The sequence below is a fragment of the Poeciliopsis prolifica genome, unplaced genomic scaffold (genome assembly GCF_027474105.1).
Source record: "Poeciliopsis prolifica strain line A6 unplaced genomic scaffold, Auburn_PproV2 SCAFFOLD006, whole genome shotgun sequence".
Taxonomy (NCBI): Eukaryota; Metazoa; Chordata; class Actinopteri; order Cyprinodontiformes; family Poeciliidae; genus Poeciliopsis; species Poeciliopsis prolifica.
In genome coordinates, this window is record NW_026562381.1 from 16559896 (window position 1) to 16586890 (window position 26995).

The 26995-nt window shown below is 36.4% G+C and overlaps 2 protein-coding genes across 3 annotated transcripts; one reads left to right on the plus strand and one right to left on the minus strand.

Moving 5' to 3' along the window:
• Positions 1-840: 840 nt before the first annotated feature.
• On the plus strand, positions 841-9827 carry LOC129360479 (peptidyl-prolyl cis-trans isomerase D-like). Its single transcript, XM_055030748.1, has 10 exons — positions 841-998; positions 2459-2599; positions 3684-3790; positions 3940-4128; positions 5092-5214; positions 6041-6147; positions 7924-8068; positions 8281-8367; positions 9169-9211; positions 9455-9827. Exons 1-10 carry the CDS (start codon positions 914-916, stop codon positions 9541-9543), a joined length of 1116 nt encoding a protein of 371 aa, XP_054886723.1. The 5' UTR covers positions 841-913; the 3' UTR covers positions 9544-9827.
• LOC129360478 (electron transfer flavoprotein-ubiquinone oxidoreductase, mitochondrial-like) lies at positions 9820-26995 on the minus strand. Of its 2 annotated transcripts, XM_055030746.1 has the most exons (14): positions 26802-26995; positions 25604-25762; positions 22796-22858; positions 21126-21355; positions 20344-20425; positions 19809-19927; positions 18069-18146; positions 17105-17251; positions 16809-16949; positions 15413-15556; positions 14739-14907; positions 13329-13511; positions 11837-12058; positions 9820-10301 (listed from the first exon to the last, which is right to left on the minus strand). In XM_055030746.1, the coding sequence occupies exons 1-14, from the start codon at positions 26830-26832 to the stop codon at positions 10138-10140; spliced, it is 1932 nt and encodes a 643-aa protein (XP_054886721.1). In that variant the 5' UTR covers positions 26833-26995; the 3' UTR covers positions 9820-10137. The 2 variants fall into 2 exon arrangements, with proteins under 2 accessions (XP_054886721.1, XP_054886722.1); XM_055030747.1 differs by lacking the exon at positions 22796-22858.

The following is a 26995-nucleotide window of genomic DNA, read 5'->3' on the forward strand; positions in this document are numbered from 1 at the left end:
GTTCGTCACAACCATGATGTGTTGACACCATGGTTTACAAACACTGACAATTTACAAAATTTTGATGAAATTTTGTGAAATAAACGGTTAATTTTGGTATACTGCAAATATTTCATGGACCGGATGAGCTACAATATGGCCTCCTTCAGAATAACATCATATAAATTGAGGTAGTTTGGAATTTTGTCATCTCCGTCAGAGTTTTTATTTGACAGTATGACTCCTTCAGTGATAGTTTTGACAAATCTCACTTAAGTGTGCAGTTCATTAATTTTAATGGCTTTTACATAAATGGCATTACTTCAGATGTATCAAGTATTTCTCTTTACTTCATTCAGTTCTGCGTCAACTCAGTCATGCATTGCCAACTCGCTCAGATGGACTTTATGTTGTGTTTTTGTTTTAAATATTTCTTTTGTTTCTTGAGAAGCATTCGTCTGTAAAACTGAGTAAAAATATCACTAAAAATAATTGTAGATTTATGTTTGTCAGATGGTGATGGCAGAGTTCTGTGTCAGATCCATTAAAAAAGTAATTTTCAAAAAAATGTTGCAACTGGGAGCCTGCACCTTGGCATCTTTACATTTCCAAATCATCATAAGCTTGAGGAATAATTAAACATTTTTGGGGAAATTTAAATCCATTTTGTTCCACTTCTCAAGAATCACTGAATTGACAATCGACACGGTAAGGATTAGGAGTATGATTCCTGCTAAATTATAAAATTGTGACAACATACTGCTCTAGCAGAAACACCAGATGATTTATCGTCAAAAATGTATCAGTTAGCAGTCGGCTTTTATTTTGAAGCGTCGAGTTGGAAGTTGCGTATGCCTTCCATTCATAACGTCAACGGCTCCAGTGCGCCGGTCTCGAGGTTTACAAGGTTTAGCTTCAACGATTGCGCCTTAAAATGTCTCACGCAGTACCGTCGGAAAAGCCATCCAACCCCGAGAATCCTCGCGTCTTTTTCGACGTTGACATCGACGGGGAAAAAGGTCATTTTGTTTTTACTTTAAATGAACTCGTGTTGCAGCACGTTCCGCGGCTAATTGAACTGTTAGCCTGTTAGCTACATCCGTCCCAATGACTCCCAGAAGGTCTATCAGTTTCAGGAGTCAAAAGACAATAAGCCTATAAAATAAACATGTTAGATTGATGATAAAGTTTCACAGTTAAAGTCTAATGCTATAAAGACACGCATAGTTTTTAAATTGGATTAAAAACTAAAGAATTGTGGTAAACCAGTGTAGCGCAGTCTAAAATGTTATACTGAGTAGTTACGACTAATTATTAAGATCTGGTAGTTATGACTAATTATTAAGATCTTATTTCACAGCCTTCGTGGTGTGAATAAATCATACTAATAAAGTATATCAGGCCAATAATGTTCATCCTTTTTAATATACCGTATTATGATCATGTTGAAGTTAAAATAGAAATTCGCAGTGTTCTGAAAAAACGGATTTTTTTACACGTTTTCCAGGTCAGAATTAAATTGGAAAAAAAACGGAGTTTGGATAAAAAAGTTTTTCTCTGTAAGCCATTCATCCATCTTACCTTCACTCCGTGTATTAATCATTCACTATAAATTTCTACCATTCATCAGTCCATTCTTCTACCCATTTGTCCAATGTCTGTCCATCTATTATCCATCCACCTATTCTTTCATCCAGCTGTCCATCATTGTTCATTTGGTTGTGCATTGTTAGCCCTTCCATCTGTTCATCTTCAGCCCATCTGCGTGTTCTTCCATCCATATGTCCGTCCATCATCATCTTTTCTTTTTCTCACCATACTTTTCCATGAGTCTGAAAAAGTTCTGGAACAGATTAGGGTTGCATTTTTTGTTTAGAACACGTCAAGGAAAATAAATGTTAGTTTATAAAGGCTTATAATGGTAATAAAAAATAAAAACTCAAACAGACACTGTTTCATTTGACAGTCCTTTCCAAAAGAAGAGGTAGAAACCTCAAGTTTATTTTTCAAAGTTGTTCCAGATCAGTTTATCCATTTCTCTAAACATATTTTGTGTCATTTTTATTGACACAACATATGCGTCAATACATTTACACATGAAAATGTAGTTGCAGATCCGTACATGTCCACACACATTTATTCATTCATTATACATACAAAATACCGTCACCACTCAAACAATGTCAGCACCGTAACATGCATTTAATGATCTGAATACCTCAACCGCCATCTTTCTCCTAAGCTGGCAACATGTGATATTATATAGCAGTAATCCTTCTGTTTGCTTAAATCTGCTTGTTTTTCATTAGTGTGGTGACTGCATTTTGTATGTATTATGACTGAATGTCAGCTAAATACTTAAATCTTAAATTCAGGTTAATATTTAAGTATTTAGCTGACATGTTTTCTTGCTATTTATCTAAGTTTTACCCAAAGTGTCCTCTATCTGAAGCTGTTTTTCTTGCTTTTCTGTCCTCAGCCGGCCGCATTGTTCTGGAGCTGTTTGCCGACGTCACCCCAAAGACTGCTGAAAACTTCCGGGCACTCTGCACCGGAGAGAAAGGCGTCGGAAAATCGACAGGGAAACCTCTGCACTTCAAAGGATGTCCGTTCCACAGAAGTAAGCAGCCATCATCCTTTCATTTGATCTCACATTTGAGTTGAATGAGTCAGGAGGACACCTTGAAGTTAGAACCTGCGTATGGTGGGTGAACAGCTGAAGGGGACTCCCAGTGGAGCGACACATTGTACCTGTGGAGGGTGTGTAATGAAAGTTATGCTCATGTAGCTAAGTTTTAATATAGATGTTCGATGGTGGACTTCAAACTGTAAATAGTATCAAGCCGATCTGGTTTGTTGACCTTTAGAGCTTTAACTCTTTTAAAGTAAATGTATTTATCCAGTTATTGTCAATATTTGTTCCTACAGAGACACATAATGACATCTAGCTCTTGAAGCACTTTTCTCATAAATATGTGGCCATATTACAATCTGTTACATGTTTTATGCCTTCTGGTGCAGTATTGAAGTACTACTGGTGTCAGTTTTATTTAAAAGTCGCAAGTTTTAGTTCTAATAACCTTTTTAGGAAAGTACAAAATCCTTTGTTTTTTGCAGTACGTACAGGAAAAACTTCCTAGCCATATTTGGGGGGAAAAAAAGGTTAAATATTGATAATGCTTTATAGAAAAACAGGTGAAAATATGTTGTAATTTACGCATTATGGTAATTAAATTTGATTGGATTACTTGTCAAATTGTACTTCAAATGATAATATAAAAATTGCAATACATGTATAGTTTATATAAAAAAAAATATATATATATATATATATATATATATATATATATATATATATATATATATATATATATATATGTGACAAAATCACAAGAATATCACTTCCTTTATCTGAATATCCTGTCTGTTTAAAATTAAAAGCTATAGATGTATGCACTAATCCTGGCACAGATAGAACACTGGCCCTAGAGGACTGACCTCGGGCACCACTGCTCTAGTTTGAATGGGACACAAATTTTTATTGCAAATTGTCACTTTGAACTGCCTTATTGCTGAGCATTTGCTACATAAATAATATTACCTTACCTTACAATAATTTTGTTAAGTGTTCGAAATACAGTTTTTAAAACATTAAATGTTCTAAGGATTTTACTCTGCTTTATCTATTTTCTTTTATTTGACAGTCATCAAGAAGTTTATGATCCAGGGAGGTGACTTCTCTAACCACAACGGCACGGGGGGTGAGAGCATCTACGGGGAGAAGTTTGAGGATGAAAACTTCCACTACAAGGTCTGCTTCTGCAGCACATTATGTTCAACTTCTACATGTGCTCTCAAAAATTAATTTAGCTCAAAAATATACAACGTAAGGCAATTGTCCAAACCTACCTTTGTTCTGGTTCATGGATGCTACTGAAGGCATTTCTTCTCTTCTTGCAGCATGACAAAGTGGGACTGCTAAGCATGGCCAATGCTGGGGCCAACACCAACGGCTCACAGTTCTTCATCACGACGGTCCCCACACCCCACCTGGATGGAAAGCATGTGGTCTTTGGACAGGTGTTAAAAGGGATAGGAGTTGTAAAAATGCTAGAGTCCGTGGAGACCACAGAGGACACTCCTTTAAAGGTACAGTCAGCAGAGAGCGATTAGCTGGGGCCAACACCAATGGCTCTGTCGTTGTTGGCAGAGTTGTCGTCTTGCAATATATCGATGTGCCTCTGGGCAAGGCACTTAACCCCAAATTGCCTACCGGTCTGCATATCGGTGTATGAATGTGTGTGTGAATGGGTGAATGTGACTCTAGTGTAAAGCGCTTTGAGTGGTCAAAATGACTGGAAAAGTGCTATATAAGTTCAGTCCATTTACCATTTCCATTTAGCCTGATTTACCTGAATAGAAAGGCCAAAGAGCTTCACAACAGAATCTAACCAACCAGTTTAAGCAAAACAATGTTGAATATTTGGGTGTATTTGAAGTACAGTGCTTTGACAATTAATATTATATTTATCACTGTTTTAGGTTGCTGTATAACATTCTTAACTGGTAGTGTTGACTTAGCACAGGCATTTGTATCTAAAGTTTGGAATTTAAAGAAAGAAAAATCTTGTGACTGTAGCAAATAGAAATTATTTTAATAACCCCATGTGACCTAAAACAGAAAGTTTATTCAGATTTAATATAACTGAGGGCTTGTTCTTTTTGATTAAAATCACTTTTTGAAAACAATCTTTAAGCTGGTACTCAACATATTTATTATGCCCACACTACTTTGTTTTGTTTACTTTATCAGAGAAGAATAAATTGATTTACAAAGAAACCTTTTGATAATGTAGTTGTTACAGTTTTTAACCATACACCTTAAATATTTAATTTCATTTAAATATTTAACAGTTGATTTCTGACATTTCTTTGGATAAGTCTGGTTATCAAACAGATTTTATTCAGTCTCTGTTCCCTGAGCGAGTATTACACTGTTAGCCAACATTATATATTTATAGACCGTCTTTGCATTAATTCTGTTAGAAATATTTGAGCATCAAATAAAACCATTTTGTGTAAAATGTCCTGTAATCTGCCTCCCCCCCTCAGCCTTGCATCATAGCGGACTGTGGTGAACATAAGGACGGGGACAGCTGGGGAGCCGCTCCAGATGACGGAACCGGAGACGCTCTCCCAGACTTCCCTGAGGACTCTGACATCGACTTTAAAGATGTAAGTACCAGCGACGTCTTTGATCTTCAAGGGCACGGGTTCATCCTGGCAGATAGCATCAGAACGCTCCGCCAGGACCGGAAGGCCATTTTTAGAAATGCACTTCTTTTCCACCCTTTGCAGAGTCAGCCCAGAGAACAGAAATTAATTTTATTCTGAGTTTTACGGACACGCTTAGCCTGGAAACTGGAGAAATTGTTTGAAACATTTAAACACATCACCGAAAATGTATTTAAACATAAAGTGACTTGGCTAGTCTGGCTCGAATTTTAATCAAATTCATGTGCAGCTCAGTAACATAAAATACCAGTAATAACAGAATTTATTTTAAAATCTCAATTGTAGAATCGCTCAGCACAAATTACTAAGGCGGTTACAAAATGATTCAACCCTTTCATGACTAGCATAATTAGTGATTAGCAAAGCACCTGTTGTTGTTATGACCTGCTGGAAGTTGGAGCTGGGTGGCAAATCAATTTTATCCATTAAATAAAATTTCTGTTTATGATCATTTAAATTTAGGGAAATCTGGATGCTTTCTTCCCCACCAGTGGCTCTATTTGGGTTTCCAAAGATCAGAGTGATGCAGATGTGGTTAAATGGAGTTGTGTTTACAAGACACAACTGTCTTGTAAACACAACTCTGACTGTTAGATTTCGTCTAACAGTCGGTCTCAGAGTAAAACAAGCAGTCAGACAGCAGAGTGAGCCGGCTATTGGATTCCTCTAATCACACCTCAACAGATCCACTAGTGGAAACAACAAACACAAAACAAGACAAGATTTCCACACAGGGAACATAAAATGTTTTATTTTAATCTTTCAGCTTGACAAAGTTGTGTCGACTGCCGAAGACATGAAGAACATCGGGAACGTGATGTTTAAGAAGCAGGACTGGACAGCTGCAGCGAAAAAATATAAGAAAGCCCTGAGGTAAGATTCTGTGTCTCTGCAGCTCTGATTCCTTTTCAGTCACAATCGTCCTGAGAGAGACGCACGAATCAAAGAAGCACTTCAATAATGCAGCTATCAAATGAAAAATGTTAAGGTCATCTGCATAAATCAAACAAATATTTCGTACAGTATCTGAAATAAGTTGATGTCCCAAAGGTGATTTGAGACACAGTTTTAATTAAGTTCAATAATACCATATTTCTCCCCAAGGGAAATTAAATGTTTCGTAATTCGTAACATCCTAGTATCTTCAAAGAGTCATTGTGGGCAGTGATGCTGTGAAAGGAAGAATATCAGGTAGCAGTCAGTCTTTCAACAAATCTCAAGGGGCCTCTGACCGAAGACTTGCTGTATTACCTTAACTTAAAAACATGACCAAAAGTCTAGAAAAAGAATAAATCAGAATGCAAGACATGCCCAGAGTTGAGAGCAATAAAAAAAGACAGAATCAAAAGGTTCCCTGACAAAATTGAACAGGAAAAATCAAGTTTTCAGCTTGTCAGAAATGGCAAATAATGCTAAATAATGATGGTGCTTTTTGTTGTAAAAGTTGTGGCTGAATGAATAATCTATTTTGTCAGTTTTTTCTTAAAATATTCAAACGAATCAGAGATTTAAGAAGCCATTTAAAATGAAATCCATTTTTTCATTCAGCTACAAGAGGTTAAGACTTGAGCTAGATAATGGAAGGCTGAATGCAGTCGTTCTATTTTATCCTCCTGTGTTTTCAATCTCTGTCATGGATTTGATGGATTTGGAGAAGTTGGCAGCCATTAGTGTTTGCTGTGGTGTTGGAGATAATGTTAGGGTCCTTCTGCCTCTGAAGGAATGAAACAAGAGCAAAAAGATGAACTCAGTTTTTTGGTGTGAGTTGGAGTCTTCCGGGATACGTGTTGTGGTCAGGGACAGAACTTCAAGGCAATGTCATATAATAAAATTTATGGAGAGAAGGGTCTGTGATTTAGGAACCTTGGAGTCTGATCTTTCCTTTTTTGTTTATAACTCGGCTCTTTCAGCACAACCTCCAGCATGAAAAAACAATATTCATAACTGGGACGGTTTGATCATTTGATCAGGATGTTTTCTGACTGCCTGCCTTTATTTATTTAACCATGTCAGAGCCCAGTTTCTCTTACTGACAAATCTTGATGTCTGCAGTGCTTAAGATGTTCTTTTGGCATGTTTTGTGACCTCCTGGATGCCTCTGCACCACTGATTAAGTGGAGCACCAAGTTTTTCACACTGGTTGAATGGCAAAGGAGAATTATTCTCCACTTCATCAAAATTGTGAATATTAAAGAAACATTTACAGTTAAAATAACTCAAAATATCTTTTGATATCCATTTTGTTTTTATATGAATTGATTAAAATTAGTTTGATCTGAAATAGTAAAGTGCTAATAAAAGCCGGTAAGGATACAAATACTTTCACAGTTCTGTAGTTTTTCTGAAGTACACACCTCTTATTTTTGTTGCCAACCTCATTAATTACATATGAAATGGTAAACAGTTTAATCTGTGAAATCTATCACTTAGTCTCCACATCGAGTCAAAGTAAAAGTAAGTATTTATTCTTAAAAATAGGAATATAAACAGTTTTACACTGACTGCATTGACACATTTCAGTGTCATTCTGTCTTTTCTTATGAAAGAGAAATTTGTACCAGCAATTCAAAGCTGGGAAACAATTAGCCACAAAAGTCCGAGGGCCCCACCTGTACCTGAACCTTTATGGCCTTCTTTGTGTTTGTGCAGGTACCTGGACATGAGTGGCAACCTGGTGGAGGATGAAGAGGAACACAGGAAGCTGGAGCCCACAGCAGTCAGCTGCTTCCTCAACATGGCCGCCTGTAAACTGAAGCTGCAGCTTTGGCAGGAGGCTCTGAAGAGCTGCGATGAGGTAACACCAGCAGATCTGCTCCTATAGCTGCTTTACTGCAGCTATAGCTGCTTTACTGCAGATCAACAGACAGGGTTAAAATGTTGCATTTCCCACAAGGTGGTGAGTTATTTTAACTGGAAAACCAATTCATCTAGGTGTGGTTAGAGCATCATAGCTATAACTTTAAAGGCATTAATCAAAAGAAGGTTGAGTAAAAATTTTTGTTTCAGGCTCTTGAACTAAACCAAGAAAACACAAAGGCACTTTTCCGGAGGGCCCAGGCCTGGCAGGGGTTGAAGGAATACAACAAAGCCTTGGTAAGCTTTTCAAAGCTTTTCTTCATCTTGAGAGAAGAAGAGAAAGAGAGTTATCAAAGCAGCTGCTGGTGGTGGTGGGTGTCACCAAACTGGCAGCTCATAAGCTGGGGGTGTTTTGTTTTTTTTATACATAATTGCATCTGAAGTAATAGCAGCAGTCCATCATAATAACCTGGATCATTGTTTTTTAATAGAAATTATTTCTAAATGCCAAATTCACAAGAAGGTGTAGAAGAGTAATCAAAAACTAACAGACCCAACAATGTATGCTGCTGGTTGTGGTGTAATTAATTAAAAGCTGTGCACTCAAAAGAATAGCAGTCCATGAAATCATTCATTATGTGAAACGGGCATTAAAAAGGTGACCTGGATTTAATGATGTACATACTGTATATAGCAGTCCTGATGAACATGTATCAGTCCAGAGAAAAGTCTGAATGCTGCATTATACTTTAGAGCAGGGTTAAACGGCTCTGGTTGTACTTGTAGTTGGATCAGTCTTAAACATAATCCAACTTCTTGGATCATGTTTAAGACTAAATGACAGCAAACTGGTGTTTTTAACATGAACGTGTGAATGAAAATTTTACAAATTTTTTCTAGTAATATTCTTTTACCCTCATTTCCTGAACATCAACAGATTTGATCAGCTTTTCTTTTAATGTAATTTTTTAATGTAATTTACAAGTATATAATATTGAGCTATACTAATTTTTTTAAAGGAACTATTTAGCAAATGAAAGTGATATTCTTTGTACTGTCAAGTTGTTCTAAAATTATTTTATTTGCCTTTTGCTTTAGGGTGATCTAAAGAAAGCTCAGGGAATTGCTCCGGAAGATAAAGGTATGTTTTTTTTTTTATTATAGTTTATATTTTTCATGTTGCCCCTATAAGCCTAAATTCAGCTTGGAAAACTTAAAAGTGTAATAAAAACATTTCATCGGCTAATAACTGCCTATTAGTTAACATTAACAAAAAGAGATGAGTGACATCAGTATAGAAGAACTACAAATAGTTCAATCTTATCAAGATGTCACCCTTTTCATGTAAAAACAATAAAACCTTTTCAATTATTTGTTTTGACAGCCATCATCAATGAGATGAAGAAAGTCCAACTTAAAATCCAAGAGGAGAAGGAGAAAGAAAAGAAAATCTATGCCAAGATGTTTGCCTGAAGACAAACTTTGTGCTGCAACAAGTTGTCGTTTAATTTTTGCAGTCATCTCAGTAAAAACTGAAGTTATTCAGAGACTGTAACAGTATTCTCATTCTACTGTAACACTTCACTGATTACCTCAAGCTTTGGTCTGAAGCATATTACAACTGACTAACACAGGCTTGTGTCTTATTCTACATGAAGTTGTGTATCCTGTATCATTTCATTGTTGAGATTTTGATACAATGCACCAGTTTGTTTTATTTATGTTTTTACTGGTCAATAAAACAACGGATAACTCAAGTTTTCTTTATTTTCTGTGACATTATACAGTATTAGTTAGTTTATGTTAAAAATGCCAACAGACAATTTACAGCTTAATTTTTACAAAACTGACAGAAAATGTTTCTGTTATTTTCTCTTTAAATGGATTAAAATGCCCACAGAGCTCATGCAGAACCTATCAGTTGGACCTTCAAGATTCATAAACACGCTTTATAATTTAAAGTTGTACCCTCAGACAGCTACACGGCTAACGGTTCATACTCAGGCACATACTGATCGCTCCGGTCTCCTTAATGTGGAAAACAAAAGTTTTGTTGAAGATAAAAGTTCACATTCCGTTGTAGGCAGGTCCGCCGCCGCCCTCCGGTACCACCCAGTTGATGTTCTGGCTGGGATCCTTGATGTCGCAGGTCTTACAGTGGACACAGTTCTGAGCGTTGATCTGTAATCTCATCCCATCTCCAGTTTCCACGGGAACGTACTCATACACACCTACAGGATGGACGGAGGAAAGAAAATAAAAAAACCCAAATGTTTAACGTAAATGTAATTCAATCAGGTTTTAGAGACCTGAAAGAAACGTCTTTGCATTCAATCCTCCTTAATTAGGACTTTCTAGGATGTAACTCACTCTATAACATAATATATCGATTTGCTTGGATGATGATACCAATGTTGTTCGATTTCATAAAGTCCATCATGATACGATTTTGATTTAAATTGTATTATAGACATCTTTATGTCAACTTACAAAAAAAATGAAGTTTGATGTCACTTATTTAATTATTTCAGTTTTTCTAAGCATTTGTCAAAGTAATAAAATATAGCAATCTATTCTAGACTCATTCCTCATATCATCTTGTATTTAGCTATATGTCGTTTAGAGCCACAAGCATTAAAAAATATATATACATGTGCTGTTGAAAGTTGATACTATTTTTTAAAGAAACAGTTTATTTCTACTTTTAGGTTTTGAAATAAAGCATGTATACAGTTTCTTCCACAAGACGCAAATCTACATTTAAAAGTCTTTTTTTTATCCGAAGTTAAAGAGGTTACAGGCCTCTGATAGAGGCACACCTTGACAATAAACCGTTTTCCATATTGAGCAAAAAACAATGAGCCACAGTCTGCTCAGAATAACTGAAGGTTAATCTGACATTTATCTGCTTTCATGAACAGACGCCGTGCGAAAGATATGAAGCTGAAGATGGCGAGTCTGTGTAGAAATACAAATTTGAGGACGAAGGAGTAGATGATTGAGTTTGAATCAAAATGCTTAAATGTAATTAAACTAATAATAATAATGAAAGAACAAAACAGACTAGAAACATTAAAATAGATTTTTAACACAAACATTGAAGCTGCAACCATAAAACACTAAAATGTTTCAAGTCAAGTAAACAGTTATTTGATTAATTGCTGTCCTGCATGATTCAACCCACTGTGCTTTTGTTTGTTGCATTTAAAGGAAATGCAACAAACAATGAGTTTCCCACATGAGCCACATAATGAAGCTTCACTTTCCAGCTATTTCCACCAAAGTCGGTCTTTGACAAAATGAGTTCAGTTGCTTTCAAAATGAGATAAACAGCCAATAATTTAAGCGTCTGCCTCATTTGCACAAACACTTCCACACCAACAGCAGCCCTGTATGTCTGGTAGAATTTGCCCCATGCAACACCCAAGATGTTGGACTATTTTAATCAATAAATTTTAATTATCTGGAGGAAAACAGACCCCAGGCAGAAACGTTGTTTTGTTAGAAGAGTGTTGCTTGTTAACAGGTTTTTCTTGTTTTTCTTTGGAGTTTAAATTATGAATTTCTAGAGGAAGCTCCATGTCTCAACACATTCAACAGTAGCTTTTTGTCTTGAAGATACAATCTAAAAGAGTGTTTTCCCTTCTAGATGAATTATCAGAGATGATTCTCTTTACAGATACATTACTTTCAAACAAGAGAATACCTTCTGTGAACCTGGACAGACTCAATGTGCTCAAGCTCTGCTGAAAGGTTGTGAGGTTACCTGCCGGGCAGAAGCGCTGCTCTGGTCCGTCATAAATAGCCAGATTCCTTTCGACGGGGATGCGGTCGTCCTTTAGGGTCAGGTGTGGAGGCTGGTCGCCCTCGTGGTTGGTGCCGCTCAAGGCCACTGAGGACAGCAGGTCGAAGCTGATTTTGCCGTCGGGCTTCGGATACTCAATGGGCTTACAATCTTTAGCCGGTTTCAGCTGGTTTGCATCCAGGCCTGCCGCAGAAAGAGCACAGTGGGTTAGGAGGCATTGTCCTCAGAGGATGACTAAAACAACGGAACCGTCCAGACGACCGGTCCGAGTTGAGACAGATCAGTGGTGCAGCTGCTGCAATTCAGCTAGAGGTGCCTCAAAATGAACAAGACTAATAAATACAAGATTTTTGGAGCCAGTGAGAAGGACTACATCGTAACCTCGAGACCAGGGTTGTCCAAAGAGAGACCCGGGGGCCATTTCCGGACCTTGAAAGTATTTTGTCTGGCCCTTAACTACAAGTTACAAATGGAAAAAAATTTAGCCAATAAAATAGAAAACAACTAACCCCCAAAATTTTGTTATTTTCTTGTTCTTTTCAACCCAAAGTTCTTTTTATTTTTTGGCTCTTTAATATACAGTCGTTCTGTTGATGAGTGAGAAAACAAGGAGGACCAACATCAGCAGATACACAGACTTCTCATCATCCTGCTGTGGAAACGTTACTACATTGTGCTCTGTCCTTCCAGAATATGGAATCTACATTTCCTAATGAAATTGACTTTCATCTGAAGAGCAACAATCTTTATCTCAGGTAAAACAGTTTCAACATCGTCTTTATTGCGTCGCATTTGGCTTTACAATCTTCTCAGGAATGCGGTTATCCAATTGGGTTTTGTTTTCTGCCCAACTTTCTAAAATGCTTGGATATGACACTCTGAATTAACTACAATAATCTTAGTCATAATGGTGTGTGCAATACTGTGATTGCAAAAGTATGAATGATAGAAAGTAAATTTTCAGACTTATCTGATCACCCTATAAGCATCTCTGTCCAATTGGATGGACTCAACTTCTGGTGTATTACTGCAGAGATACACCAGCTGTGTATCTCTGCAGTGTGTGGATAGTGTTCAGGAAGTCTCCTGAAAATGATTCTGTTCCAATATTAAATGTTTGAGCAATAGAATCACAGTTAAACACTTTTATGAAATTATGCAGTCCTAGAAAAGAAAGCACTCGAAACATTTCACTCTTTTGATTATGATCATATTAATTAAGGAATGTCTATATTATTTATTGACCATGTGTTGGTTTTTGCATTTTAGTTTCACAAAAGAGAAAACACATTTCAACAGTTTCTCTTTTATACCTTTGTATCTTTGCCCGTTTCACTTTATATAGTTGAGCAAACATTAGATTTGATGCTATCAAACAGTTTTCAAACAGTTTTCATCAGTAATCAATTGGATAAAGTCTGAAGTTAAACCCACATAAAGCGATGCTCCTCACCTATGTGTTTTAGTGTCCAAGGCTCTTTTCCTCGTAAAATCCAGTAGAAAATACCGGTGTACACCATCCCACCATAAAGACCAAAGTAGTTGTGGAAGGACGGCCTGATGTTCCTCACAGCGTACAGCTCTTTCCACACAGAGGAATTCTTCAAGTTGTCACTGTACTCAGGTATATGAAGCCCTAAAATACATAAAAGGTTTTACAGTGAAGAGTGAATTGTAGGCTCTCTGTTTTTGAGTCATTAAAGAATGACAACAGCTGCAGATTTGAAGGAAAATATAAGACAAATAAAACAACCAACTAGACAACCTTTTCATAATAGGTCCAGTCTGTTAGAATCAAGCTAAAGTTGGTTCATTTATTCTCCATTTTATTTGCTTCAAAAGTCACAAACTCTGAACTGGAAATCAAATTACAACTGAGCTGAAAATTTTCTATTTTCCATATAAAACCAGTGTGTTTGCTTATTCATTGCCAGCTCAGGCCAATAAATGTGGACTTTAAACACTAATGGAACATAATTATCAGTAGACACTGAACAGTACTGTTTGCAAATGAGTTAATGAAGTGCAAATAAATAACTCCTACATGCAGAGCAGCCATTCTGAACTGCATGACCTCAACAGAAAGTTCCTGTTGCTGCTCCAACCTGATGCAGTTCTCAACCCCTTAACTTTGATCCATATTTTGTCATGTATCAAATGCAGAGCAGAAAAGTCATTATATTACCAATTTCATTGTGAAATATTCAGTGCCACACTTGAGTATTTTTCAAGATGACAATGCTTGACTCTCAAAGAATATGTTGGACCTCAAAGCTACCCGTTATTTTTCATAGTCTTTGGCCAGACGTTTTTTATTGATATTTCAGTTCTGTGATTGATGCACCTGCAGTTTTAGACGTTTAGTTCCAGTTTGACCGCGGCTGTCAAGTTGCACTTTTCTAACTTTTACAAAGTCAACCTTCCTAAAGTTTCAAAACGTTCTGCTCTGAAGAAATATTTGTAGCTACTGTATATTGACTTAAATACAGAATAAAATATAGCTAACAAAAGAGGTCATATGACCTCCAAAAGACCAAGGAAAGCAATTGGGTTAATTGTCAAAACTAAGATATGACTGTACAAAACTACTAAAGCTGTAAATTTATTAAAGAAAATAAATCATCTTCAAAGAAACATCTCAAATTAGCAAACTGTCTAAATCAAGTATTTATAAGACATGTAATATTAAAATTTTCCCAAATACTTAATTTTGGAGTTTTATTAACTGTAAACCACAATAATAAAATAAAAAATCTGAGAAATGCTGGCTCAGGATGCAAAACTGGCAGAAGCAGAGAACCCACCATAAATTACAGTGAACAGAAACAAACTAGGCCTGAATATGTAAGTTGAAGTTCCACACCTGCAGTCTCTGAGTCCAGATTCTCTGCAGTGACTTTAGGGAAAATGGCTTCAGCAGCCAGGATGCCGCTCTTCATGGCTGTGTGGGTTCCTTTTATCTTTGGGACATTCATGAACCCCGGGCTGCAGCCAATCAGCAAACCTCCAGGAAACGTCAGCTTTGGGATGCACTAAGAAAGAAACAGCCAGAAAACAAGAGTTTTAATGAGCTGTCATTATTTAATTATCATCTTACAACAGCAACACCAAAAATCTGCTAAGGCTCCTCATTAGCAATATAAGCCTGAAAATCGGAACTAATGAATTGAAGGTTGAACATATTTAAAGCTTAGTTTGATTAAAAACTAGGCTCAGTACAAGAGAGGAAATGTATAATGTTTTGTTTTGTTACAATCTTGCAGCAGCAATTTGGTGTTCTTGCAAAATTTGACTTTGCCATTTTGCAGATGGTTTTAATCAAACACAGAAGCACTAAAGTTAACAAACCCCCAAAGGAGAAACTTTTCTCCCTTAATCATGTCAGCACTGCTTCCACCTCCAAAGTCTCAGCAGGACCCAGGCTCTGAGATTTACACCAGATCAGTTTGTGAAGTCGGGAGAAGATTGATTTAAAATAACAATCACCTTGTTAAGGGCAACCAGAAGCAGCTTTCCTCATCAATTAAAGCAACATACCTGAAATCCTCCCTCATTTAAGGCTCTGGCTCCGTAAGCAATCCTCTGGCCTCCCTCCAGCGTGGAAGCTACAAAGGGGTGATGCTTCCAACGCTGAAACTCCCTGAAGGGGCTTAAATACGGATTGGAATAATCTAAACCAACCTGGAACAAGAAGGGGTATCATTAACTGAAGAGCAGCCATAAACCTGAATTCATAAACCTCAGACAATCCATCAGGACTCTCCATCATTTTATGAATTTGAAATATCTGAAAAAGCAATCTTCAGGCTTTCTTAAAAAGTCTTAATAGGCATTGAATTCATTAATCCAAAAATAAGGCCTTAAATGGTATTAATATGTCTCAAAATTCTTACTCATGAATATGGTTTTATGATAGTAAAAACCATATTTTGATGGTTTTATGATAGTAATTCGTCTCATATTAAATACTCACAGGAATGTAAACGTTACTAAAAACATTAACCATTTCTCTTTTTTTTTTCACCCTTGATGATCTTTCATTAATTATTCATTAATAATTACATAAATTATTAGTAATTTACCAAACAGCTCTCGATGTAACATCACATGATCCCAATAGCAGAACTAACGAAAGAAACAATCAAACAAACATTGTCTGTCTAATCAAGATATTTCTGCATGGCTAAGATCAGTACCAGCCATGCATTGCATTTTTTGGGAAGTGTAAAACAAAACGTGAACATCAAGCCAACAACAGACGGCAGTCATTTCTGGTTTTGCAAGCATGTTGTTTTAAGATGCTTGCAAAACATCTTAAAACAAAAAAAATCTTAGTGATCTTTTTCTTTTGTTTAATAAGTTTGTTAACTACATTAACCAAAAAAACCTCTCAAAAATAAAAGAAAATTAAAAACTATTGAGTACTGCAGAGTTGTTGTTTGGAATTAATAGTCATCTGCCATTTGTGTATTTCCAAGTTTTCTTTATTTTTGGAAAGTTTTTACAAATTTGACACTTTACCAAAAAGTCATACATTTGTTAAAACAACATTTGGGTTAAATTGGTGGTAACTGGAGTTGTTTTTCCCTATATTTGTGTTTTTCCCTATTATTGTGAAGTTAGTCTTAAATTTTATTTCAAGTGGCAATAAAAAAAGTTTTACATTTATCTTGTTAGAATCCTGAATATTAAGCTTACAAAAATCAAAATGTTTTTTAACAAAAGATAGGCTTAATATAATGACTTTATGCTTTAGTTATAAAGCAATATGCAGGAAGTTAATTCCGCAAAACAAACATTTGCAACATTACCTCCAAGCAGTATTGAAATACTGCGCCCAGGAGTAATGGAATCATCCGATTATCCTGATATTTCTTTATTTATTACTACAATAAGGTTAATTTTCATACACACAAAATGTGAAAGCACTCACCACAAAGCCCAAGGCAACAAGAGGCTCTCCTTCATTCAGATGATACAGGAAGGATCCTCCGTATGTGTGTCTGTCCAGAGGCCACCCAACAGAATGCTCCGTTCTGCCTGGTTTCCACTTCTTCTCATCGATCATCCACAGCTGAAAAAACCCCAAAACAAAACACATCGTCTTTACACTATGCAGTTCAGATTTAATCTATCAGAATTATTCACTTAAACCAGTTGGAGAAAAAAAGGACATTAATCTTAGGGATGTTTTTTTGTTTTTGTTTGTTAAATTAGTCTGTTAATTACCTCCTTCAGGCCAATAGCATAGGTCTGGGGTTCACAGTTCTCCCTCAGGTTGAATTGCTTATAAAGCTGCTTTGCTAAATGGCCATGGCAGCCCTCTCCAAACACAGTGACCTTAGCGTGGAGCTCCATTCCTCGCTCAAAAGTATCCTAAAATGGGATTAAATATCGACGTATAGTTGTATCAAACACAATGAAGCGTCTGGAAAATTACTCACAATTTTTAAACAACCACAAAAATTTAATGCGATTGATCAACAACGAGAAGCAAATGAGATGCGTTCTTCAAACTAAAAATCCTTGGCATGCATTTGTTCCTAGAAACAGGCTATGAAAAATAAAATCTCAGATTACCTTTTTAACACTAGATATTATTTTAATATTTTTTTTCTTCTTTTTTCTTAGAAATAAATTAAAGTAGGATTAAATTGGAAGGTATGACCTGAATTTAGCTGAACTCCCACTCACTTATATTTTGGTAACATGTACATGAACTGCTTTAAAATGGTTTACATTGGAGAAACATCAAAAGTTTCTGAATTTAAAGTGATTAGCCATTAGCATAAAAAAACATGTCCTAAAACTGAAGATGCTATTTTATCCCCTACAAGTAAGTGATTTATTGTAAAAATGTGAACTTTTCTAACATGTAAATAAAACATATCTTGCTGAAAAGGGTCAAAGGATAAAAGTTTAACCTAAAAATGTGGAAAAAGGATAGTAAATATTTAAAGAAAGTTCAGAATCACAGCAACTGAATGCACAGATTCCTTGTGCATTCAGTTGCACGAGGAAGAAATGTGTTCTCTCAACACGTATTTAATAAATAATGAGGGAAAGCAGTCAAAAGTACATTCTTAAGGTCTCAACTTTAAGTCAGCTATCCTGACAAATCAAATCGTCCAGTGCTGTTATTGTACAACAAAGAGACTCTAAAATAAAATGAGCTTTCTACATGGTTCATTACCTTTGGTGAGCCATCCTTGGCAATCCCCACATCATTAGTGGCAATCCCTTTAACACTTCCGTCCTCATGAAATAAAACCTGAAAGTAAAATGCAGAAATGGCCACAAAGGATGACGGCTGTCTTTATGCAGCTGGAATTACCCACATGAAAACACAAGTTTTCTGAATATAGCTTCGAAAGTCAACTCTTTAAAGTACACAATGAGGAAAGAATGTTAATATTTAATCTGCAGAGCAGAATATTTTGTGGGCTTATTAAAGAAAGCCATAGCAGATTTTAATTTTTTAATATTTCTTCAGGGTTTGTTGGATTTTCTTCAGGCAGGTTTTCATGGCTCTTCCTCCATCGTGTTCCTCCAGCAGTAAAATGTTGCTCTGCCAGCTTGAGATCAAACGAGTGACCCAGTCAGCAGATCATCCCACCTTGATCCCTTCCACATCTCCTGGGCTGCTTTCACAGTATGCTTTGAATCAGTGTCCATCCGAGTGTTGGAGCGTCGTTCATTCAGCTGTGCTGAAACTGGCTGGCTCTGACAGCACATCCCTCCAGAATTCATCTGCCTGCTTCTGTCAGATGATCAAATACCAGCAGCGACCGGGCGCCATCTGGAAGCCATCCTGATGCCTCCATGTTGGGGTCTACCGTTTCAAGCCTTCGCTACACTTTCATCTTCCTGATTTTAGTTTCATCAGAACAAAGAATACTTTACAACAACCAGGCTGACATATTGCCTAGTGTTTTCAATCTGTATGATACAACTTATGCCCTTTTCTTTAGAGATTTGTTTTGGGACATGATTGATTACAAGTCTACAAATAAAAAATATAGACTTTTAACTAGCAATTAAGTGATATATAAATCAATTTATTGTTGTGTTTAAAGATTGTAAGTATGTTGGATTTACAGACATAAAAAGTTTTTTAAAAAGTTTATCCAGCTGGTGTTCTGGCTAATGAAATGTTAAAACATTTATTTATCATTGTTATTGGTATTTTCCTTTGTCCACTAACAAAATACAAATTGTTTTACTTATGAAAAGCGTTGGTAGGAAAAGGGTTGTTATACATCCCGATTTCTTTTAAAGGTGCGAGTTACAGTTTGGGTCAGGTGAATGAAATGCAGCAGTTCAATAAGATAATCCTAAACACATTAAATTAAGCTTGAAACACCAGAATGGAAAGAAAAATGGAGTAAAGCAAACAGGGTCAAACACAACTTTACTTCAATTCAATATGGGAAGTCATGTAGTCTGAAGACTCCACCTTAAGCTCCTCACTCACTGTAACTACAAAAATACTTGGCAAACTATTAAAATGATCTCTTACGGTATAAATACCGTAAGAGATCATGAGCTTAAATGTACATTTGTAAATTAAGAATACTGTAAAAACAGTGGGCCAGCCAGTTAGTGTAAATTACTGTTAAAAGATTCATTTGCCACCTTCTTGATACAGAAAGACATAATTTAAAGAGCAGCTTTGAATTATTATAATATAATTTATTAAACTCTGAAAAGACACTTAATTCTGTAGAAGTTTGATGTTTTAATTTTATACTAGCAGTGATGTCCTGGAATAATAGAATTCTAAAATAACCTAAATAAATCCGCTCTACGCTTATAGGTAAATTACATTTGGGGGAACCAAAACATATGAACAAAATGGATAACATGGTTGTAAGACATGTAATAGGATAAAAATATGTAAATCCTCTTTGATCAAAGGAACTGAAGATCTCACCTCAGCTGCAGCATAACCGGGATAAATCTCCACTCCCAGCTCCTCAGCCTGCTCCCCCAGCCAACGCACAAGGTTTCCCAGCCTCACAATGTAGTTACCATGGTTCTGCATGGGCAGTCCTAAACACATTCAGATAAATCACAAAAACATATGCAGTAATGTTGGATGATACATTGGTTTATTCCAGAGAAATCCTCCAGACAGCATATTCTCAGCTCAAAGTGTTTACAGCACCATGTGGAAAATATCTTCAAGTGAGCCAAGTCAAATATATTTATAAGCTGCACCACTGAAGAATATTTCATCTTTTGCACATCAACATAAATGCACAGCATCAAGACGATGCACACAAATTGCAGTCCAGGCAGAAACATTGAAATTGTAGGGAGTCTCTTGGTTTATATAGAACTCACAGAAATAGCCATGAATCTAGGACTGGCCTCAAATAAACATGAATAAAACTCAGATTAGTCATGTCATAAACAAAGGGAGAGTTATAAACTTCCTAACTAAGGAGCCTAATGGAGGTTTTTACCTGGCAGTATAGGGATGGGTATCCTGTGCTTTTCTGTAAAAATGCTGAACACATCTTCTGTCACCGGAGTGTGCAGAGGGGCCTGAGGGAAAAAGCAAATATGTTCCTGAATACATTTTACACTTTACCGATACATTAACAGTTTAATATGCTTGCCAGTATTAGTATGGCAAAATGCACATTAATTGGCTGAGAAATGAATTACAATATGTAAGTGACTCATTTAACTACAATATTTGACTCTGTAAATGAACAATGAAAGGACAGGAGTTACCAGAGGAGCCCCCCTTTTGATTATTTTTCTGTAGAACGTTAACTTTAAATAATTTGTGAAATATTTGCATATTTGTGGATTTTTTCATAGAGAACATCTTAAATATACAAAAGAAAATGGTGATTGGGGAGCTGAATTTTCTAGGAGCAATGCTAATTAACACGCTACTGGCTTGCATTTGCAAAACAACCAATCCAGCTTTGCCATTTCTTTTCTTTGGCACAGTTTGCCTGAACCAGAAAAACTGAGATTATTTTAATTTTAGTTTTATTTTGTCCCATTACCTGGATGACTTCACTCTTATAGTGCATTTAGATAGACAGTTGGACAGAAAAATATATTAGAGTAAATCAATATTAAGAGTCCACAAAGTACAAGATCTGATAGGTTCATTCCTGATTGATCTTGTTCTTCAGAGGTCAATAATGAGCTCCTCCTGATGTCACTTACTCCTAAATTCTTAGTGATATTTGGGCAGCTTAGGAGCCACACATATTGAGATACTTGCCCCTCGTTCCTTCCAGTCAGGAAAAAGCTCAATGAGGGCACTGGGCTCCAAACAGGCTCCTGACAGCGTGTGAGCGCCGATCTGAGGGGCCTTCTCCACCAAGCACACTCGTAGTTCCTTCTCTTGTTCATTTGCAAGCTGCTTAAGGCGGATGGCTGCAGAGAGACCAGCAGGACCACCGCCTACAATCACAACATCGGCCTCATCCCCAAACCTCTCCATTTCCATACCTGCAAGAGAAAAGAGCAAACCAGATAAGATGCATGTTTGCGAAGGTCTGTAACAGTATTGAGATGATTAGTTGGAGAATAAATAAGTAACTTAAAAAAAATTTAAAAAAAGATTTTCCATCTGATTTGAGCCAAGATTCAAGATAAAAGCCAGTCTGTAAACCCTCCCAAAAATCTGAAATAACGTAAAGGCCACATGGAATTATTCTTATTTATATAATTTATATGTGAAAAACGTGCAGTGATTAACTGTCCAATTCAATACTTTAAGTTTTATAATGAAGCAGTTACTCAGCTTTACTGTTTACCTTCAGTTTTCTTTGTTTTACTGAATCTGAGTGCATCTAAGTAAGACTGCACTTAAGTACAAAAGAAAAAGGACGGAACACTGAACGATTATCAGTCAGCAGAAAGGGCCAAGGTCAATGCAAGAATAGTGGTTTAACTGCTGCAGAAACCAGTGTAGGTGTAATCCAGAGTTCCACACAGTCTCACCACAAATTTATGACCAATAACAGGTGAAACCAAACGTCACTCAGTCGAAGTTGTGGTGTTTTGTTTGTTGGAAGCAGAGCCTTGGACAACGAAGGAAATATTAATGTCGGCTTCATGATAGATTTACGAATGCAGATTTTATGGCATAAAATAAAATCAACAAAACTGAGATGTTGGAGATTTAAAACTTGATCCATAAAAGGCCAGCTGAGGATCAAGCTTATCGTTAGTAATCAGTATCTCCACATATTGACAGTTGTTTAATATGTATGCAATTTTGGGGTCCATGACAACAACAAAAACTGTTATTACCCCCTCCACCGCTAAAGTTAGTTAGCTTTCCATAACTAACTTTAACTGCTTGCAACTGCCTTGCCACCTTTGGTACAATAATGGCACTAGCAGAATATTTAGCTAGTAAATTATATATGCAAATTATATATACAGCTTACAATATGCAAATCACTATTTGAAGCAACAGTGTCATTGATCCAGTTCTCAAAGTCTAGCTTTCTCGCAGACTGACTTTCAGTGGACAACATGACAAAGACTGTGCAGCCTGTCTGAGACATATTGGACATAAAATAGATTTTAGGTCCAAGCTCTCTCACCACCAGCAACAGTCACAGGCAAGGTGCAGAATATACATAAAGCAATCCAGACTTCTCAAAATATACTATGTAGTTGCATTTTGTTCACTTCATTTAGGAGAACAAGAAGGGAAAAGTTGGAAGCGAAAGTGGCAGCATACATCTGTAACTTACACGCAAGTTAAGGTAAGATACTCGCTGATCAAACCGTCCGGATATTTATTTCATTTTATAAAGATACATTTCAGTTAGAAATAAATATTTCAGTGTTGTTGTAAAAAGAGCAAAGAGACAAATCCTGATAAGACTCCCTGAAATGATGCTAACTGACATGTCACTAAACAGTGTTGCTCACCTTTCTCACTGGGGCAGGGAGGAGATAGGACGGTAAGGGGGGTTAGGACTGCTGCTGACTCATCTGTTGCCAAGTGCAGTAAAAGGTACAGGAAGAAGTTAAATCTATGAATATCTTTGTAAATATATTTCTTCACTGATTAAATGCTCGTGAAATGGAAGCTAACAGTACCAGGATTTCCCCAAGAAAACTTGCTAAGCCTGGTGGTCAGGGCAGTCCACTAGCAGCCCACCGTACTTATGTTTTAAATAATGTTAAAAGTTGACTGATAAAATGTATGATCTCACATCAGTCTCACAGGACATTCTGCATTGAACTCTAAATGCTACTGGTGCACATTGCTGGCCTTGTCCCGTTCATTGCTTTAGCTATTAACCCTTCTTTGTTATCACAGATTTCGGTGTGTATAATAAAAACCCTTTTGAAAAAAAAAACACCATCACTTAGCCAGTAGGGAGGACAAGAAAAGCCTGGTGGTGTACCAGGCTTATAATACACTGGGGGAAATCCTGAGCACACCTGTAGCTACGCTAACTAAGTTAAAATCTTGATAATCATACACTGCAGTCTACCCACCTCTCTCGGAGAAAAACTAGGTTACAAACTGACACCCTTTCTTCTGTCTGTCTTCTTTTTCTTTTTTGAAAACCTGACTTTACCATTTTTCCTGGCAGTATAGTAACAGCAACAAAGCATTTCATGCAGACACAGAGGAGTGTTAGCTTTTTGCTCTAGGAAAGAAAATAACATTTTTACATAAAAAAAAAAATTAGGGGTCCTTGGATTATGAAGACAGAATAACGTTTATTGTTATTTGCTTTATTTTAAGATTGCTTTCATTCCACAGGTGGGGTGTTAACTGTTGATATTTATGTGAATATTAAAATTAATTTGTTACAAATTGCAAACTGACAAGTTATTTTTATTTTCTTTGTCAATAGCTGCATAGTGTTACAGACACTTTGTGTCTGCCTAAAAAAAGAAAAATAAAGAAAAGGTGAAATAAGCATCAACCTTTTTCGAACTGATATTCATCAGTCCAACAAATGTCAATGCAAGTGATATTTGGACTTTGCAGTGTAAACATGTACGCACTAATTTACCAGTCTAAAGCACAAAAGTTCAAAAATGGAGGAACTAATTATCAAAATAATACATAGTTGCGTATTTGGGATTACTCTGGCTTTTAAGCAGATGAAAGATGTAAACAAAGCGGTTTGTTGCTTGTGTTGACATAACGTCTCATACGTGTCAAACTTGAATGAGAATTTTAAGTTTTTGCGCATGCTATGTTTTTTGCCCGATGGCAGATCTCCATCAACAAGCTCTAGAAAAGCTTTTCACCAGCAGAAACTTTTACTAAGATATTTGGACACAAAAAGGGACAGCTCTAGACAAATCCAGTGCATCAAAATATTTCTGAAAGTAAATTATGTTTCGCGACGTACAAAAGCAGTCCTTCGTTGAGTTACCTCATTTTTTGGAGCTTTTTGGGGAGAATGAGGTTTCCAACTTAGCACACAGCGGTAGAATGGGCGCAGACAGAAATGGACTGTTACCTCAGCAAGGAGGTCAAAGGTCATGAAGAGGAAGATCCACTGGTTTGGTGGAAAAAGCATGAAGAAAAATAACATCTCCCATGTTGTCACAAACGGTCCAAAAATATCTGTGCATACAAGTCACAAACACAGCTTTGGAACGTCTTGAGCACCGCAAATAAAACTTCATAAATCAAATAATTTATCTGAAAGCTTTACTTATGAGGATTATTTTCCGGTTTTCTTCTTGTTCTTATTCCGTATGGACACATTATCGTTAGATTATTCATTTATTTATTTTGAATGCACCAAGTTGCTCAGAAAGGCCATAAACTGTGGTTTGTTTATACAGAAGCACATATTTGCTATTTTGTTGTTTCATACTAAACTGAGTATGTAAAGTAGATAAACACTGGAACGACTATAAACTTGGTTAAACTACAAGAAAAACGCCAATCTTTGTTTCCCTCCCCGCCACTATGGTTATTATTTTTAACAAATGTGTTTACTGAACATAGGTTGCTACGATTCTGCCTTTCAGTTATAAGTTTGAGAAAATAAATCACTGCTGGGCATGTAGACACCCTGAGAAAAAAATATAAGCTTTGTTTGCAGTTGGAAGGAGTTTGTGTACACCATTGAAAATAGCATTGTTTATTCTATGGGCTGCATCCTTAGGCTTCAAACAAGCATTGTTAATTGTAACAATACTTCTAAAGAGCATTTTAACAAACCCCGCCCCCCCAAAAAAACAAAGACCAGCGAAAGGCTCAGCTCGTTGATGATCGACAATCAAACTTTAATAAGTATTTCTCCAAACTGATTTTTTTTAAAATTTATGGATACCTATTTCAATATTTACACAAAAAATATTAAATGATCTAATGTTCTTTTATAGAGTAACTGAGAAAAAGAACCTGATATTTACCATTAGCTCATTAGTCAAACTCTCTCATTGCATTGTCAGTTTCATAGCAACATGCTCCTGGTAATACCTAAACTATTTAATCAAAACCATGTTACCTCAATCTATCAATCCATATTTTGGACTAATTATTTAATGCTGTGTTTATTCTATTACTTCCTTATAGTGCACTGTAAAAAATAAAGTCCACACTTATCTTGAAAAACCTAATGACAATCTCATGATCCAAAGCAATAAAGGTATAAAAACATGAGCTCCCTTTAGGTTAAAGGTGGATACTTGACTTGGATCAATAAAAATATTGCAGGAGTTTTAATCATGAATACAGAAAATGAAAGGTCTCACCTTCCCATCTTGCATCTTTATCTCGAGGATGAATGGTGTAGTGTGTGGTGATGCGGGTCGTCGACACTGAAGAGCAGGTCCTCCTGTGTATACTAGAGTACAGTTGTGGGGCTGCAGGGTCTTTCTGTAACGTTGTCAATGCCCTGATACATCTGTGAGCTGCAAAAAAGGAAGCATGTTCCAGTTCAGACCAGTTCTAACAGGTGGGAATAGGAGACCTTGAACTGGCTAAGACCGGGCTGACTTGATCCTCTGAGGGACACTAAAATCAGCTCCATGGGACAAATAAAGCTATCTACAATTGTGAGTTGGAGTGGCTCTGTTATGTTTATTCTGATTTGTTGTTCTTACAAATTTTTGTTGATATTATTTCTGGGTTGAGGCTTTACAGGGAAGGAGGAGTTCAAGCCATGTATTCCATATGTTATGTTGGGCAAGGACTTCAACTTCTCTTTCCCTGGCTTCCTAAGCACACAGTTTGATAGAGATTTAAAGGAAATTGAAAAAAACAGATTGATTAGTATCAGCTCTGCTGTCAAAATACTGAGATTTTACAACAGTCTTGAGACTGGCATACAGCAACAGCCTTTAGTCAGAAGCTTCTTCAGATTAGTTGCAAGACTGACTGCTACCAAAGATACTTCCAGCCCGTAGCATCAACATCCATAACAACTCTCTGAAGTTACTTGGATAATATGATTTATGATATTCATTTTTTCTTTATGATAAATTATTTTTAAAAAAATCTCTGAGCTATATTTGTTTGCCTAAGAAGAAGCAAGTGTAGTTAGCAAGCAGCTGTTAAACAGATGTAGAAACATCGATTTTGCATCTCCAGTCAAATGCAAATACTCATAATAACTTTGCAAAGTTAATTCACACGTATAACCTGAAAATATATTAATAATTCACAGTAGATATTTTTACCCTACTTCCTGTGACCTAAATAACCGATTCAACTTTCACCTACATTAGCTTTGCGCTAGCAAAAATGAGCATGCTAAACCAAGCTTTTTTTTAAAAAAAAAAAAACACGAGAAAATTAAATTTAAAAAAAGCTAGACAAATTACATTAAAGTATCCAAAACGGTCGAGGAAGCATTTAGTTTAACTTTTAAAGTTGATCCTTTTTTATTATTTTTATGATATATAACTAAATCTCAACCTGTTAGCCTAACGGCTAAATTAGCTCATTTACCTTTACAAGTGTATCTGCTGGCTGGAAACATCCTCTGTCCGCTACGCTGAGCCACCAGAAGACAGCGGCTCCTCTTCTAGAGTCAGAACAGCAATTCTGTGTTCAATTCGAACTCGGTCCAAACGTTATAAAACTCCCAGCCTGGCAAACAAGTAGTGACCGCAGAATCTGCCTTACCAAACAACGTCTCATAA

What these genes read in the sequence shown, in the direction of transcription:
- LOC129360479 (XM_055030748.1), top strand. Translation starts at nt 914, where the DNA reads ATGTCTCACGCAGTACCGTCGGAAAAGCCATCCAACCCCGAGAATCCT. An exon ending in ATGAAAACTTCCACTACAAG is followed by an intron (nt 3,791 to 3,939) that starts GTCTGCTTCTGC and finishes CTCTTCTTGCAG; the next exon opens with CATGACAAAGTGGGACTGCT. An exon ending in CTGACATCGACTTTAAAGAT is followed by an intron (nt 5,215 to 6,040) that starts GTAAGTACCAGC and finishes TTAATCTTTCAG; the next exon opens with CTTGACAAAGTTGTGTCGAC.
- LOC129360478 (XM_055030746.1), bottom strand. Translation starts at nt 26,832, where the DNA reads ATGTTTCCAGCCAGCAGATACACTTGTAAAG. An exon ending in CCGGTTATGCTGCAGCTGAG is followed by an intron (nt 18,147 to 19,808) that starts GTGAGATCTTCA and finishes TTTTACTTTCAG; the next exon opens with GTTTTATTTCATGAGGACGG. An exon ending in TTGGACACTAAAACACATAG is followed by an intron (nt 12,059 to 13,328) that starts GTGAGGAGCATC and finishes TTTCTGCGGCAG; the next exon opens with GCCTGGATGCAAACCAGCTG.